The following is an 18,926-nucleotide window of genomic DNA, read 5'->3' on the forward strand; positions in this document are numbered from 1 at the left end:
GTTTTAACATTTTAACAAATACATAATTTTCTGAATCGGGGGTTTAAATTAGTTTTCTTCTTATAGATCTGCATGTGGCTGAGTGGAGGCAGGACTGGAGCGGCTATTTGTGGTAAAGTACATGGGATATACTGTAAGGTATAGAGTGGAAGAGCTGAGTAGCGGTGATGCTCTGTGAATATGGACACTGTGTCGTTCAATAGTAATGGATAACTTCTCTCTCTTATACACACATGTATGTTCCAGAAAGTTAGCCATGTGGATTCGTTTCAGCATCATATTCTGTCAACAAATGGAAGAGAATGTTAAATAAACCCAACGCTACTGACGAATTCATCGGCTATTAGAAGGGACCATGGACACAACACTGATTGTGAAGTCTGATCATTATTAGCGAGTCGTCAGAAAATCAGAGCAAGGGTCGTTGTTTTTGTTGTTGCTAAAATGACCCATCTGCAATCCGGGCTCCGCGCTGAAACCATTGAGAAATCCCGCTTGGAGCTAAATGAGAATCCAGACGCCTTACACCAGGACATCCAGCAGGTCAGAGACATGATCATAACCCGCCCTGATATCGGCTTCTTGCGCACGGACGATGCCTTCATCCTGCGCTTTCTGAGAGCCAGGAAGTTTAACCACTTCGAGACCTTCAAACTGCTTGCTCAGTATTTCCAGTATCGGCAACAAAACCTGGACATGTTCAAAAACTTCAAAGCGGACGACCCTGGCATCAAACGGGCGCTGATGGATGGCTTTCCAGGAGTCCTTCAACAGCCAGACCACTATGGTAGGAAGATTCTGGCATTGTTCGCTGCCAACTGGGACCAGAGTAGGTAAATGTAAAGATTCTACTTTTCCTTACGTGATGTTTGATCACACACAATGTTGTTAAACGTGTTTTAGAAACAGTCTCACAGATAGGGTCCTATTACACATACAAAAATAATAAAAAGTACAGTTGTACTGTAATTTTATTTTACTGTAAAGCCATATTCTGAGGGAACCATTTCCCAATGCTTGGTCTTGACAATGTTTGGAGAGTATAACTCCAGTACTGCATTAACAATGATTTACAAACCCTTAACTTCTAGCACCTTAAACATTTACACTTTACAATTCACAAGATAATTACAGATGAGGAAGACTATTCAACCCATTTTTGCCCATCCACCCAGAAAGATCCTACAATCCTTCCATTGTAGCATCAAATAATTCATGAAAATAAAAGCAATATACTGCAGATGCTGGAAATCTGAAATAAAAACAGAAAGTGCTGGAAATACTCAGCAGGTCAGGCAGCATCTGTGGAGAGAGAAGCAGAGTTAATGTTTCAGCTCTATGTTCTGATAAAAGGTCACTGACCTGAAACGATAACTCTGCTTCTCACTCCACAGATGCTGCCTGACCTGCTGAGTATTTCCAGCACTTTCTGTTTTTAATTCAAATAATTCATGGTTTTTGTTTCTTCTTCTTTATGCAGAACTCTAATCTCTCTCTAAAGAATTTTGTGATGTCAATTTAAAATTTTATCTTCTATTCTTTATATCCTGTGTCCCCTTGTCCTATTTTTACAATTCAGTTTAAATTAATTTTCTGCATTTACCTTTCCTATACCATTTACTTTCTTATGCACATCAATATGATTATCTCTTTGTCGCCTCCTTTCGATGCGGAAACACCCAAGTTTTTCCTGTCTTTCCTCATACCTCAGCACTCTGATACTAGGGACCACTCCCTTGACTCTTGTTGGTATTGCCTCCAGTGCTTGCAAGTTTCCCTGTGTCCTAAGGACCAAAACTGGGCTCAGTAATCAAGGTGTGGTCTGACCAGGGCACTATACACTTTCAGCATGAGTTCCTATGATGTGCACTTTACCATTTTGGGTATACATGTCAGCATTTTACTTGCTCTATTAATTCAGCAGTTGGACATGTTGGGGTAGATTTCTCCATGTGGGTTTTGGGTGTCCAGCTGATGGAGTGCACTAATCAATTGCTCAGTAGTATGAATGAGAGGCCTCATTCCTTTTGCAACTGACACTCATTAACAGAGCCTGGAGGCTGCAAGCAGAAAACAAGCACCCCGGGCAGCCTGCCAGCTATGGCAATGGGATGGTTTAGCTATTCCTCATCATTTTTAGGGCATTATTGCCTCGTTTCCACTGGATGGGAGGCCACAAAATCTCCCCCATTGAGTCTACGAAGATACTAGTTCTCTTTCAACTTCATGATTAGCTATTTCAGCACAATGCATGGAGAATGTGTACTGCACAATTTTCTTCCAACATGCAACACCCTGTAACCATTGAAGTTAATCTGCCATTGTTACATATTCTGTCCAATTTGTTTTATGCTTCCCGAGCTGTGTCTTCAGAATCAGCTTCCTCTCCTAGATTGGTAACATCTGGCAATTTAACCAGTTTGTATTGAATTTTGGAATCCAATCATTGATGTAAATTAGAAACAGTCGTGACCCCAAAACTGATCCCTGTATCATTCCACTTGAAAAATGCATCGTGAAAGTCAGGGTTCACTGTGTCATAGGGTTTTCCACAGTCCACTTGAGATGTTACTTCCTCAAAAAAAGTCCAAGAGTTCAGTCAGGCAGGATCTTCCCTTCTGAATCCATGTTGGCTATTGTTTACAAGGTTATTATTAGACAGATAATCCTAAAGTTTACTCCTGATAATCAATTTCATAATTTTATATGGTATTAAAGAAAACTTTTAAGTCACCTGCATCTGTTTTGTCCCTTTTTGAAACTAGGTACAACATTATCTGTTTTCAGTGTATCAGTAAATCCCTTGTTCCACTTAGTATTTTGGGTAAATAACATCTTTCCCTGAAGATTTATTTGTTTTGAGCTTTGTTAAATTGTCTAGGACTTCCATCTCATTTATATCAAAGTCATTAATTCTATTTATGTTGCTACTACTTAGAGATGGCATGTTATTCATTTCATCCCTTGTGAATACTTTAAGGAAGTAATCATTCAGAATATTAACTATCTTATGCTCATCTTTGGTTTCAGTCCTATTGTATCTGTTATGATTCTGACTTTTCCGTCTCCTTATTATTGAGGTACTGAAAGCATTTTTTGCTATTATTGCTTTGTGTCTGCAGCTATGTCCAGATCTCTCTCAACCCCTCTGACCAGCGTTAATGCATTTCTTTCTACATGTTCTTATATTCATCTCAATGAACTAATTTACATTTCATCTTCCAGAATTTGTAAAAGTAATTTATTTAACTTCTGATTAATTTATTAATCCAGTTGGAGTCACATTTGTTTAGCATATACTTGCTGACCCTAAGTATTCAATCTTAATTATGTGCATACTCAGTATTATGCTTTTAAAGATGTTGCACTTGTCTTCTGCTGAAATGCTATTAAACAAATCGCTCCAAGTCAGTTTTTTAAGTTGTTCCCTCATTTCTTTGAATTTTGTTCTTTTAAAACTATTTGTGTTTCCTGGACCTCTGCATTTCTGTACCTGGGATCATGTCACATTTAATCACTGTCTGGTCACTATTATTAGCACAAGGTTAGTGCCTCTTGTGGCTTCTCCATCATACTGAGTCATGAATCATATCTATCAATTTAGATTCCAGACTAAAGTTACCCATTAATAGAACTTTCTTGTTTTCAGATCTCTTACTTATCTCTTCCTTGAGCAAATTGCTGTCCTTCTTGTGATGACCTGGTGGTCTGTAACCCTTTGTGTTGGTTTGTCTTTTTACATTAAAAATATCAAAGAACAAAGAACAAAGAAAATTACAGCACAGGAACAGGCCCTTCGGCCCTCCAAGCCTGCGCCGATCCAGATCCTCTCTCTAAACATGTCGCCTATTTTCTAAGGGTCTGTATCTCTTTGCTTCCTGCCCATTCATGTATCTGTCTAGATACATCTTAAAAGACGCTATCGTGCCCGTGTCTACCACCTCCGCTGGCAACGCATTCCAGGCACCCACCACCCTCTGCGTAAAGAACTTTCCACGCATATCCCCCCTAAACATTTCCCCTCTCACTTTGAACTCGAACCCCTAGTAATTGAATCCCCCACTCTGGGAAAAAGCTTCTTGCTATCCACCCTGTCTATACCCCTCATGATTTTGTACACCTCAATCAGGTTCCCCCTCAACCTCCGTCTTTCTAATGCAAATAATCCTAATCTGCTCAACCTCTCTTCATAGCTAGCGCCCTCCATACCAGGCAACATCCTGGTGAACCTCCTCTGCACCCTCTCCAAAGCATCTACATCCTTTTGGTAATGTGGCGACCAGAACTGCACGCAGTATTCCAAATGTGGCCGAACCAAAGTCTTATACAACTGTAACATGACCTGCCAACCCTTGTACTCAATACCCCGTCCGATGAAGGAAAGCATGCCGTATGCCTTCTTGACCACTCTATTGACCTGCGTTGCCACCTTCAGGGAACAATGGACCTGAACACCCAAATCTCTCTGTACATCAATTTTCCCCAGGACTTTTCCATTTACTGTATAGTTCACTCTTGAATTGGATCTTCCAAAATGCATCACCTCGCATTTGCCCTGATTGAACTCCATCTGCCATTTCTCTGCCCAACTCTCCAATCTATTTATATTCTGCTGTATTCTCTGACAGTCCCCTTCACTATCTGCTACTCCACCAATCTTAGTGTCGTCTGCAAACTTGCTAATCAGACCACCTATACTTTCCTCCAAATCATTTATGTATATCACAAACAACAGTGGTCCCAGCACGGATCCCTGTGGAACACCACTGGTCACACGTCTCCATTTTGAGAAACTCCCTTCCACTGCTACTCTCTGTCTCCTGTTGCCCAGCCAGTTCTTTATCCATCTAGCTAGTACACCCTGGACCCCATGCGACTTCACTTTCTCCATCAGCCTACCATGGGGAACCTTATCAAACGCCTTACTGAAGTCCATGTATATGACATCTACAGCCCTTCCCTCATCAATCAACTTTGTCACTTCCTCAAAGAATTCTATTAAGTGGGTAAGACATGGCCTTCCCTGCACAAAACCATGTTGCCTATCACTGATAAGCCCATATCAAACCAAGGTAGTTTGTTGTGTAACTTTCCACTTCCCAGAATCAATTTCTTTACTTTTCAAGGTGTCTCTGACACATAAGGCTTAACCAATTCCTCTCCTGTTTATACTAATAAAAGTAACAAGAATTATTTTCCCACTGACTGCCAGCCATTTATTTACATGCTCAATTTTCTGGTGATCTGGCCTCCTTTACCTAACACTGAAAGCAAACCAAAGGACATTACTTTTCTTCCCTTATCTTTGCATATTGAGGAGATCCTCAAGTACTGACTTGTAAAGGCCTTCTATTATTTCCCCCCATTTGTTCACTTCTATACTACCACTATTGGGCCTCTTACAGGCCTTGCAGGAACTCTTCTAGTTTTTCTAATTGTGTACAACTCTAGCTGCAGGTAAACACATTATCCTATACATATTTTCCTTACGATACTACTTTTCTCAGTAGAGAGCCCCCTATTGCTACAATCTCCCTGTTCCTTATGGTCTACATCCATGTCCCAGATATTTTTCTTGAATTTCTGGCTCCCATATTTGCAGAATGTGAATGCTCCCACCCGACTCTCCCTACATACACCCTACATAAAAAGATTTATGTCTGATTTCACAGTGTAACTTGAGCAGATGGCCATTTATGCTGTTCTACAGGGTTTCCCCCAATCTCTGACTGAAGTTAAGGCAGAAGATTTATAGAACTCTGTGAAAATTCTATCCCTTAAAATTTGCCAGCCAAATGTCGAGCTCCGTCCATGCATAGAAGCACACATGCACGGAGTTTGCACCCAGTCCTGAGAATTCAATTCATAGCCAACAGTAAGGTTGTGTCAGGAAGGAATCAATTCTGTAGCTAGTGGTTTCAGATCAATAGCTTCAATATAACTGTTGAGTATTGACACCAATTTGTCAGCTAGTGAGTTGGAGGCATGACTTATGGCAGGACATGGAGCCAAATGGTGTATTTTATAGCAAAAATATCAACAGCAAAGTATACAAAGTTTATTTACTCAGAAAACAGCAAAGTAAACAAAATTTTTTTACAGAATCTATTTTAAAAAGAGTCTCTCTGAACTGCATTAAACAGAATTCGAAACTGAAATGGCAGGAATTTCTCCAGATAAAAGCGGGGTGATTTCACTGAATGCAGCCATATAACTGTGCATTTAAATTGTAACAAAATTAACCTCCTACTCCTGGCTATTAACACATCATTTTACCAAATACTATGTTTGGAGCCCTGGTTATTTGGTTAATAATAACATGTTTCTTGATCTTGTTTTCGGTAATCAGTATATTCATCGAGGAGTGACATTTTTAATAGTTTTTAATGACAACAACTAAATTATCCAAAGTTCTTTATTTCTTATCTGTTTTCAGTTTGTAAAATCATACAACATTTCTCATGGAAATGAATTGAACCAAGAAAGGTTAAAAAAGGTTACCAGCTAATTACAAGATACTTAGGGTTATACGTATGCTTTCACTTTCTCACTTTCTAAATAAAGACATGTTCTGCAAGTACTTTCATCAGAACTTAAGAATGCTGATTATTTTATTCAGCTGAAATGTGGTAGCAATAAGTATGGAATATTGTTTGTTATTTTATTGAGCTCAACCTCATGTCAAAACTTAGGCCTCTGATGAACCATTAAAACATTGAAGATTAAATGCAATATCCTGCAATTGTGATTAAAAACTGTAATAAAATTATAATGATACTTTAGTTTTCAAGATAAAATGGAAAGCTGCATTTATTGGCGCTCAAAAACAGGTGTGGATGAAGTGCACAACAGGTTAGTCAGCATCCAGAAGAGGAAAAGAATTTTATTTGCAATGACAAGCTCTACCTGAAATGTTAAACTTACTTTCTCATTCAGATGTTGAATTTAAGTTAGAAATATGTGGAGCTATAGATGAACTTTCTGCAGAGTAAATGTTACAAAGTATAACACACAATATATAAAATAATTTAAAAATTCTGTAAAAGGGTTTTAAGTAGATGGCAGAATTTGTCACATATTGACATTACCATTGAGTTAATGTTCTATTATCACTCCACATGCTCTATTTAAACATATCCTTTTGGTATTGTTTCCAAAGCAATTTTTGTTATGGCCTCCAAGATCTAATTATTTAAAAAGTGCTATTAGCGATTTTGTGAAAAGACACCAAAGCCAGTTAAATTTCTTTATATTATAATGGGAAAGCTGCAAGTCTAGACATGCTATTCTGACATTATGGAACCAATTTTAACTCTATGTAAGTGAATGGGTTTTGTGTGAGTTAAAATATCCTCCCATAAAACCAGAATTATTCAATTGCAATAGAACAGCAAAGTTTTATTTGCATGATTTGTAATATTTACTTGTGGTATAAGTTTCCATTCACCAAAAACTATGATTTGATCATTTGGCTAATAAACATTGTTCATGTTCTGGCTTGTTCAGATGAAAAGTTTAAGTGGCTTAAGATGAATTCAGAAATGTTGTCACAATGTAAGGTCAGATCTTTTCAATCTTTCAAAGAATAGAGCTAAGTCTGTATCTCTTCTATAAACTAGAGCTGTAACAGACCAGGTAGCCGGATTGAGGTGAGCCAAACTTAGAATCGTGGTTTTTCATTGTTCAGGATGTTCGTTCATAGGCCATGGCTAAGTTGTCAATATTGCTACTTCTTATTTTTATTTTTGCTCAAGGATATGTTTATAGAACATTTTCAACACATTCAACAGAATAGGTAAATCCTACTAGTACTAAACCTGACATTGGGGTACTTCTTGACATGGGTAAAAATATTCTGTAAGACTATTTAATATGCATCATGAATCATAACTATTTAGGCCAGCTGTTGTTCTGTATGCGCTGGTTTGAATGCACCACAGAAGACAGAATCACATTCAGGATGAAAATTACAGGGTAAGGACCTCTGTGAAAGTTTAATTTATTTTGAGGATCTGTCATCAAATCATATTTTTCTACTTTTTTAAACCAACATGGTTGTTGGTATTGTAATAATCATAAGTAAGATGCCTTTCAAACTTTTAAAGCTAGTTTCCCTTTTTGAAGAAGCCATAAATCTTGTTCAGGTCAATATTGTAAATCCAGTCTTCTTTGCATACATGGACTGAACTAGAATTGTACATTACCAAAATAAAATAAAAATTACTTTTGAAAACACTGGAGTTGGAATAAAGGAATTGAAACAAATATTCCTGAGAACTAGCACTTAATAAGAACTTCATGATCAAGCATGTGGGAGTATCCTCCCTTCACTTTGAGATGGGTCTATGCTCTGAGTGCATGTCAAAACACATTCAGCAAATATTGAATATGCTTATCAAATTTTAGTGGCTAATTTAAAACAATTATTAATTACTTGGTGTAAAAACACATACACAGGCTCTCAATCTCTTACTCTGGTGGATATTATATTTCTAGTGAAAAGGTAACTAATGATATTGACAAAACAACATTACTTTTCCTCTAATTGACTCAGGCTGTTTCTATAAAGACCACTACCCACAAGGAGCACCTGAACAGTGGCCTTAAGGGCACAGGCCAGGTTAGTAATTAAATATCACAATGATGCTGCAGAACCCATACTATCTCTGAGTAATGCCATGGAAGATCAGGTTTATACTAAATGACTGGATATTTTCCGCTAGCCTTGTAACTGGACTGAACCAACAGATTTGGGCGCAGAAAAAGTCTAGTAGAATACCCAATGGACCAAATTGAAAACTGATTTAGGATTAACTCATAAATCATGAGTCATGAAGTTCTGAGTGACTCTTCCAGGTTGTCAGTAAGGAAATCCAAAATTGTTATTTGCTGTGGTCATCCAATGTGACATTGATACCTTCAGTTGTTTTAAGAATAAAATATGATCTCATTAGTCTCAGAGGGCGAATTCAGGAGCTGCACCCTCACATTGCTGACTGATTAGTAGATAGTTAAAACATTAGAAGGTGAGAATGAGAAAAAGCAGAATCCTCTCGGGTCACTTTCATTTCACCTGTCTTAGTGTCAAATTCATACCTCTGTTCACTGTAGAATTACTGACCTCTCCATTTCTTTTTGGAATGAGTCATCAGAGTTCACATTCTCTGCACTTTGTGACATTCTATCCCATAATTTGGGATTGCTGAGATCTATTTACTCCTGAACTTGCAATCATTCCTCCTGGTTCTTTCATGATTTTAAAAGCTTGTATCATGTTTCCCTCTCCACCTTTTTCTCCAGAAAGAACAGCTTTTTCTCTTCCAGCTCAGTGATTTAAGGCCCAGGTCATCTTTGTTGCCATTCTTTGAAAGCTTTTTCTGTACCACGAAATAGTAATACCTCTTTAGCAAAGTACGAACCCTGCATTATACCCATGTGCAACTTCTATCTGGGTGTTATTTTAAGAACAACATATTAAACAAGGTGCAAGTAGAACAGGAAAAGTACCAGGAAGGACTATGGATATGAAGTTATAATTTTCTATTTTATTACCAAAATGTTATGATATAAAATGGATATTTTAACGATATCTGCAAGCGTAAAAAATCAATACAGCTTACAGTAACTTCCTTCCTTTCAACAATGTTATGTAGTTTTATGAAGTGCAAACCATTTAAAAGCAGCAGAAACCCACAAAACATTTGGGGTAAATTAGCATCTTTATTGCAACAGTACTTCTTTAAATACAGGAATTCTAGTTGTTCTTTCACCAAAGACTTGGACAGAATCAAAACTTCTTACGCTGGCAAAAGCTACATAAAGCTGTCCACGTGTAAAACAGGCCTAGGAATATAAATAAAAATTTGTCAAGAGTCTGGCCTTGTAACTTGTTATTAGTCATAGAATACGAAAGTTCAATTGGGAACTATTTTCTCCTGAGTTGAAAAGGCAGGTTTACATCTGACGGGCTCAATATTTATATGAGGAATAAGCACTTTATTTCTTTGAAATCTGCCTGTTATAATTTCAGCATCTATCATCGAAGAAAACAGCTTCCTAACTACCAATCTTGTTCCATGACAAAGTCCTGGTTTAGGCTTCAAGTTGTATAGAAACATTATAAATGCTCCTTTCTTGACTCTAAGTTTGTGCAGTGGATTGCCTATTGGAATTAGACTGTGTAGAAACTCTGGAGTGTAAAGACTTTTATCATCTTCTTCGTCTATAGAACCAACACTGATATATCCTTTTAATTCACCTGACAGCTTTTCTAAATCTTTCCATTCAAATCCAGTGATTCTTCATTTTGCAGCATGAATAATAAGTTGTATCAAATAATTGTCCCTGCCATTTTGCCACACTTAACCAATTCCATCATCTCATCCACCCCTCCCATGCCATCTCCTCCTTCCCATTTCTTCCCCATCCCATGACATGCCATACTTCCCATGCCATCTCCATCCCTCCCATCAATCCTATCCCATCCCTCACAGAAACAATCTCTCCAGCCAGGGTAACTGTTGTTGGGCTCCCCTTACCTTCCGCTGTTTTGTTCTCAACCAAACCCCACCCCCCACCCTGCTGCCACCACCACCACCAACAACCATTGGCAGCAACACGTGCATCATGTGCTGCAGTCCTCCGTGCGCCCTACCTGCCTCCATGTGTGCCAGGCAGCACCCATCAACAGATGTGTCCCTTAAACTGACCAATCAGAACGCTGATAGGGCCCTAAGTAAAGATTAGATTAGAGATACAGCACTGAAACAGGCCCTTCGGCCCACCGAGTCTGTGCCGACCATCAACCACCCATTTATACTAATCCTACATTCCTACCAAACATCCCCATCTGTCCCTATATTTCCCTACCACCTACCTACACTAGTGACAATTTATAATGGCCAATTTACCTACCAACCTGCAAGTCTTTTGGCTTGTGGGAGGAAACCGGAGCACCCGGAGAAAACCCACGCAGACACAGGGAGAACTTGCAAACTCCACACAGGCAGTGCCCAGAATCGAACCCGGGTCCCTGGAGCTGTGAGGCTGCAGTGCTAACCACTGCGCCACTGTGCCGCCCCAAAGTAAACGAGTAATCTAATTTACAGAGATCTGAACAGTAACTAATCTGGGAAATGGAAAAATGCAAGGCCTGTGCCAATACTGGTCTGAAACTGATCATAAAGTGCTTTTTTAAAAATTCTTTCATGGAATGTGAGCATCACTGGCAAGATCAGCATTTGTTGCCCATCCCTAATTGCCCTGGAGAAGGTGATGGTGAGATGCCTTCTTGAACTACTGCAGTCCATCTGGTGGAGGTACACCCACAGTGCTGTTAGCAAGGGAGTTCCAGGATTTTGACCCAGTGACAGTGAAGGACAGTGAGATAGTTCCAAGTCAGGATGATGTGTGACTTGGATGGGAGCTTGCAGATGGTGGTATTCCCATGTGTCTGCTGTCCTTGTCCTTCTAGGCAGTAAAGGTCACAGGTTTTGAAGGTGCCGTCAAAGGAGGCTTTGCGATTTTCTGCAATGCATCTTGTTGATGGTACATGCTGCTGCCACTGTGTGTTGGTGGTGCAGGGAGTGAATGATTAAGACGGGCTGCTTTTCTTCGATGGTGTCAAGTTTCTTGAGTGTTGTTGGAGCTATATTCATCCAGGCAAGTGGAGAGTATTCCATCACACTCCTGACCTGTGCCTTGTAGATGGTGGACAGGCTTTAGGGAGTCAGGAAATGAGCTACTTGCCACAGGATTCCTAGCCTCTAACCTGCTCTTGTAGCTACAGTATTTATATGGCTGGTCCAGTTAAGTTTCTCGTCAATGGTAACCTGCAGGATGTTGATGGCAGAGGAATCAGTGATGGTAATGCTGTTGAATGGCAAGGGAAGATGGTTAGATTCTCTTTTGTTGGAGATAGTTATTACCTGGCACTTGTGTGGCGGAAATGTTACTTGCCACCTAATAGCCCAAGCCTGAATTATGTCCAGGTTTTGCTGCAAGTGGACACGGACTGCTTCAATATCTGAGGAGTCGCCAATGGTGCTGAACATTATGCAAACATCAGCGAACATCCCCACTCTGTCCTTGATGTGGAGGGAAGGTCATTGATAAAGAAACCAAAGTTGGTTGGGCCAAGAACACTACCCTGAGGAACTCTTGCAGTGATGGCCTGGGGCTGAGATGATTGGCCTCCAACAACCACAACCATCGTCCTTTGCGCTAGGTGTGACTCCAACCAGTGGAGAGTTTTCCCCCTTGATTCCCATTGACTTCAATTTTGCTAGGGGTCCTTGATGCCACCCTTGGTCAAATGTTGCCTTGATGTCAAGGTCAATCACTCTCACCTCACCTCTTGAATTCAGCTCTTTTGTCCATGTTTGGACCAAGGTTGTAATGAGGTCAGAAGACGAGTGGCCCTCGCGGAACCCAAACTGAGCACTGGCGAGCAGGTTATTGCTCTGCAAGTGTCACTTGATAACATTGTTGACAACACCTTCCATCCATTAGGGTAGGCGGTGGTGTAGTGGGATTATCACTAGACTAGTAACCCAGAGACCCAGGGTATTTCTCTGGGGACATGGGTTCGAATCCCACCACAGCAGAAGGTGGAATTTGAATTTAATTAATAAATCTGGAATTAAAAGCTAGTCTAATGATGGCCATGAAACCATTGTCGATTGTTGTAAAAACCCATCTGGTTCACTAATGTCCTTTGGGGAAGGAATTCTGCTGTCCTTACCTGGTCTGGCCTACATGTGACTCCAGACCCTCAGCAATGAGGTTAACTCCTACATGCCCTCTGAAATGGCCCAGCAAGCCACTCAGTTGTACCTAACCACTACGAAGTTAATAAAAAGGAATGAAACTGGACGGACCACCCAGCATCGACCTAGGCACCGGAAACGACAATGGCAAACCCAGCCCTGTCGACCCTGCAAAGTCCTTCTTACTAACATCTGGGGGCTTGTGCCAAAGTTGGGAGAGCTGTCCCACAGGTTAGTCAAGCAATAGCCTGACATAGTCATACTCACAGAATCATACCTTACAGACAATGTCCCAGACACTGCAATCACTATCCCTGGGTATGTCCTGTCCCACCTGCCGGTGGGACAGGACATACCCAGCAGAGGTGGTGGCACAGTGGTATACAGTGTATACAGTGGAGAGAGTTGCACTGGGAGCCCTCAACATCGACTCCGGACCCCATGAAGTCGCATGGCATCAGATCAAACATTGGCAAGGTAACCTCCTACTGATTACCACCTACCGCCCTCCCTCAGCTGATGACTCAGTACTCCACCATGTTGAACACCACTTGGAGGATGCACTGAGGGTGGCAAGGACACAAAATGTACTCTGGGTGGGGGACTTCAATGTCCATCACCAAGAGTGGCTCGGAGCACCACTGCTGACCGAGCTGGCCGAGTCCTAAAGGACATAGCTGCTAGACTGGGTCTGTGGCAGGTGGTGAGGGAAACAACACGAGGGAAAAACATACTTGACCTTGTCCTCACCAATCTGCCTGCTGCAGATGCTTCTGTCCGTGACTGTATTGGTAGGAGTGACCACCGCACAGTACTTGTGGAGACGAAGTCCCGCCTTCACATTGAGGATACCGTCTATCATGTTGTGTGGCACTATCACCGTGCTAAATGGAATAGATTTCGAACAGATCTAGAAATGCAAAACTGGGCATCCATGAGGTGCTGTGGACCATCAGCAGCAGCAGAATTGTACTCAACCACAATCTGTAACCTCATGGCTCGGCATATCCCTCACTCTACCATTACCATCAAGCCAGGAGACCAACCCTGGTTCAATGAAGAGTGCAGGAGGGCATGCCAGACCAGCACCAGGCATACCTCAAAATGAGGTGTCAACCTGGTGAAGCTACAACACAGGACTATCTGCGTGCCAAACTGCGTAAGCAGCATGCTATAGACAGAGCGAAGCGATCCCATAACCAACGGATCAGATCTGAGCTCTGCAGTCCTGCCACATCCAGCCGTAAATGGTGGTGTACAATTAAACAACTAACTGGAGGAGGTGGCTCCACAAATATCCCCATCCTCAATGATGGGGGAGCCCAGCACATCAGTGCGAAAGATAAGGCTGAAGCATTTGCAACAATCTTCAGTCAGAAGTGCCGAGTTGATGATCCATCTCGGCCTCCTCCTGAAGTCCCCAGCATCACAGATGCCAGACTTCAGCCAATTCAATTCACTCCGCGTGATATCAAGAAACGACTGAAGGCACTGGACACTGCAAAAGCTATGGGCCCTGAAAATATTCCAGCAATAGTACTGAAGACCTGTGCTCCAGAACTTGCCGCGCCCCTAGCCAAGCTGTTCCAGTACAGCTACAACACTGGCATCTACCCTGCAATGTACACAAAAAGTAGGACAAATCCAACCTGGCCAATTACCGCCCCATCAGCCTATTCTGTATCATCAGTAAAGTGATGGAAGGTGTCATCAACAGTGCCATCAAGCAGCACTTGCTTAGCAATAACCTGCTCTGTGATGCTCAGTTTGGGTTCCGCCAGGGCCACTCAGCTCCTGACCTCATTACAGCCTTGGTTCAAACATGGACAAAAGGGCTGAACTCAAGAGGTGAGGTGAGAGTGACTGCCCTTGACATCAACGCAGCATTTGACCGAGTATGGCATCAAGGACCTCGAGCAAAACTGAGGTCAATGGGAATCAGGGGGAAAATGCTCCGCTGGCTGGAGTCATACCTAGCACAAAGGAAGATGGTTGTGGCTGTTGGAGGTCAATCATCTGAGCTTCAGGACATCACTGCAGGAGTTCCTCAGGGTAGTGTCCTAGGCCCAACCATCTTCAGCTGCTTCATCAATGACCTTCCTTCAATCATAAGGTCAGAAGTGGGGATGTTCGCGGATGACTGGACAATGTTCAGCACCATTCATGACTCCTCAGATACTGAAGCAGTCCGTGTCGAAATGCAGCAAGACCTGGACAATATCCAGGCTTGGGCTGATAAGTGGCAAGTAACATTCGCGCCACACAAGTGCCAGGCAATGACCATCTCCAACAAGAAAGAATATAACCATCTCCCCTTGACATTCAATGGCATTAACATCGCTGAATCCCCCACTATCAACATCCTAGGGGCTACCATTGACCAGAAACTGAACTGGAGTAGTCATATAAATACCGTGGCTACAAGAGCAGGTCAGAGGCTTGGAATCCTGAGGCAAGTAACTCACCTCCTGACTCCCCAAACCCTGTCCACCATTTACAAGGCAAAGTCAGGAGTGTGATGGAACACTCTCCATTTGCCTGGATGGGTGCAGCTCCAACAACACTCAAGAAGCTCGACACCATCCAGGACAAAGCAGCCTGCTTGATTGGCACCCCATCTACAAACATTCACTCGCTCCACCACCGACGCCCAGTGGCAGCAGTGTGTACCATCTACAAGATGCACTGCAGCAATGCACCAAGGCTCCTTAGACAACACCTTCCAAACCCGCGGCCTCTACCAACTAGAAGGACAAGGGCAGCAAATACATGGGAACACCACCATCTGCAAGTTCCCCTCCAAGTCACACACCATCCTGACTTGGAATTATATCGCCGTTCCTTCACTGTCGCTGGGTCAAAATCCTGGAACTCCCTTCCTAACAGCACTGTGGGTATAACTACTCCAAATGGACTGCAGCGGTTCAAGAAGGCAGTTCACCACCACCTTCTCAAGGGCAATTAGGGATGGGCAATAAATGCTCGCCTGGCCAGCATCGCCCACATCCCATGAATGAATTTTTTTTAAAAAATCACTTTGTTGATGATCAAGAGTAGATTGATGTGGTGTTAATTGGCTGGATTGGATTTGCCCTGCATTTGGTGTATAGGACATACCTGGGCAATTTTCCACATTGTCGGGTAGATGCCAGTGTTGTAGCTGTACTGGAACAGCTTGGCTGGGGATGCGGCTAGTTCTGCAGCGCAGGTCTTCAATACTACTGCTGGGATAGTGTCAGGGCTCCCAGCCTTTGCTGCATCCATTGCCTTCAGTCATTTCTTAATATCACATGGAATAAATTGAACTGGCTGAAGAGTGGCATCTATAATGTTGGGGACATCAGGAGGAGGCTGAGATGAATCATCCACTTGGCATTTCTGGCTGAAGATGGTTGCAAATGCTTCAGCCTTGTTTTTTGCACTGATGTGCTGGGCTCCCCCATCATTGAGGATGGGGATATTTGTCGAGCTTCCTTCCCGGTTAGTTGTTTAATTGTCCACCACCATTCACAACTGGATGTGGCAGGACTGTAAAGCTTTGATCTGATCCATTGATTGTGGGATCGCTTAGCTCTGTCTATCATATGCTGCTTCCACTGTTTGGCATGCAAGTTGTCCTGTGTTGTACCTTCACCAGGTTGGCACCTCATTTTGGGGTATGCCTGGTGCTGCTCCTGGCATGCCCTCCTGCACTCTTCATCAAACCAGGGTAGGTCCCCCGGCTTAATGGTAATGGTAGAGTGGGGGATATGCCGGGACATGAGGTTACAGATTGTCTTTGAATACAATTCTGCTGCTGCTGATGGTCCAGAGCGCCTCATGGATGCCTGGTTTTGAGCTACTAGATCTGCTCTAAATCTATCTGATTTAGCTTGGTGGTAGTGCCACATAACACGATGGTGGGTATCCTCAGTGTGAAATTGGGTCTTCGGCTCCATTAGGACTGTGCAGTGGTCACCCCGACCAATACTGTCATGGAGAGATGCATCTGTGACAGGTTGATTGGTGAGCGCAAGGTCAAGCAGGTTTTTAACCTCTTGTTAGTTCCCTCACCACCTGCCGCAGGCGCAGTCTGGCAGCTATGTCCTTCAGGACTCGGCCAGCTCAGTTAATAGTGGTGCAACCGAGACACTCCTGGTGATGGACATTGCAGCCCCCATCCAGAGTACATTCTGTGCCTTTGCTACCCTCAGTACTTCTTCCAAGTGGTGTTCAACATGGTGGAGTACTGATTCATCAGCTGAGGTGGGGGAGGGGTGGGGGGGTGGCAGTAGGTGGTAATCAGCAGGAGGTTTCCGTGCCCATGTTTGGCCTGATGCCATGACACTTCATCACTTCATGTGTTCCGGAGTCAATGTTGAGGACTCCCAGGACAATTCCCTTCTGACTGTATACCGCTGGGCCGCCACCTCTGGTGGGTCTGTCCTGCTGGTCGGACAGGACATACCCAGGGATGGTGATGGAGGAGTCTGGGACATTGTCTGTAAGGTATGATTCAGTGAGTATGTCAGGCTGTTGTTTGACTAGTCTCTGCGACAGCTGTCCCAATTTTGACACCAGTCCCCAGATGTTCGTGAGGAGGACTTTGCAGGGCTGCCAGGGAAGGGTGTGCCGTTGCCGTTTCCTAGGTTGATGCCGCGTGGTCTGTCCAGTTTTATTGTTATTCGACTTTTCTGTACTGATTTTGGTACAACTGAGTGGCTTGCTAGGCCATTTCAGAAGACAGTTAAGAGTCAACCACATTGCTTTGGGACTGGAGTCACGTGTAATCCAGACTGAGTAAGAACAGCAGATTTCCTTCCCTAAAAGACATTAGTGAACCAGATGAGTTTTTACAACAATTCGGTAGTTTCAAAGTCACCATTACTGAGACTAGCTTTTTTAAAATTCCGGATTTATTAATTAATTGAATTTAAATGCCACCAGATGCCATGGTGGGATTTAATGTAGCTCCTGGAATTTAGCCCTGTGTTGTTCCTCTTTGTGAGGAAGCACGTGGCTTCCATTTGTTACATCTCTCCAGTAGTAAAGATAAGATGGGAAGTCAGTGCATGAAGGATTTGGACACAAACCCAGGTGCTATCATCCGATGGCATTGTGTATTGGGACTGCATAGCAACAGTGACTACACTTCAAAATTAACTCAGTGCCTCTAAAGCACTTTGGGATATCCTGAGGTTGTAAATATATAATGTAATATTCAAACATTGGAAGGCTTAATTTCCTCTGTTAGTTAACATATTTACATAAAATTCCTTTTTGTCAGATTTTAATGCATTTGTCAACCCATTTATTTTAAACGGTTGCCAAATGTGTTAAATTAATACACAAAGATTTTATGCAAACACAACAGGGCAGTTCACTATTAGAGGAAATAACCCTTGTTTGTGCAATGCACTGCACCATCACCACGATACAAAATAACTCACAGAAAAGCTTACCCAATAGTATGTTATAGATTGCTTGCCATTTTAATTGTGGTGTCATTTCTCTGTGGGGTATTTACATCACACTTCTGTGATACAGGTTGAGGCTGTTGTTTTCGTCCATTTACCAATAAATATGGGACTTTCGCACAAATTACAAAATAGCTTAAATAATCAGTTCCCTGCCAGGCTGCTAAATGTGGTGTCCCACCGTGAGTAAATGTGACAATTAGTTTGTCTTCCACCAGCAGGCAATGGAACAACTTAATTACTTAATCTCCTGCCTGAAAAAGCATGGCATATTGAAAACTGGCTTGGGGAATGGAAGGAACAACAAATTATAATAGTTATAGTAGTAAATAAAGTAACACATCATGGAGCACCGAAGGTCTTTATTTTGCAAACATAATGGGGGGAATTTTAACAGGCAAGGAGAGGCTTATTTAGGATCCCCTAAAAGTGACGTTGTGTCGGAATCCCTCAATCATCCCACCCTCTTCCAGGTTTCACGCAGGCAGGTTTGTAGGTGAGCGGGGAATCCCCCAAGTGAGGAGCTTTCGGGTAAGTAATTGTCATATGCAAATAGATAATTAACTGTTGTTTTAACCAACGATTCTGGCTTTAACAGCCAGTGCACGTATTTCCCGAGCTGTGAGCAATTCACAAGGGTCAGCCAGGCGCATGCATAGTGGGGAATGCATCTTCAATGAAACTGACAGGCTGGGAAGCCTTT

The 18,926-nt window shown here is 42.3% G+C and overlaps 1 protein-coding gene across 1 annotated transcript in view; it reads left to right on the forward strand.

Moving 5' to 3' along the window:
- Positions 1-441: 441 nt before the first annotated feature.
- LOC137369590 (clavesin-1-like) overlaps positions 442-18,926 on the forward strand; it is a 121,983-nt gene continuing 103,498 nt past the window's right edge. The window contains exon 1 of the mRNA XM_068030896.1: positions 442-833. Coding sequence (XP_067886997.1) covers positions 445-833 — 389 coding nt within the window. The 5' untranslated portion in view covers positions 442-444. The remainder of the gene's footprint in view (positions 834-18,926) is intronic.

This window comes from Heterodontus francisci, chromosome 5, assembly GCF_036365525.1.
Source record: "Heterodontus francisci isolate sHetFra1 chromosome 5, sHetFra1.hap1, whole genome shotgun sequence".
Lineage (NCBI taxonomy): Eukaryota > Metazoa > Chordata > Chondrichthyes > Heterodontiformes > Heterodontidae > Heterodontus > Heterodontus francisci.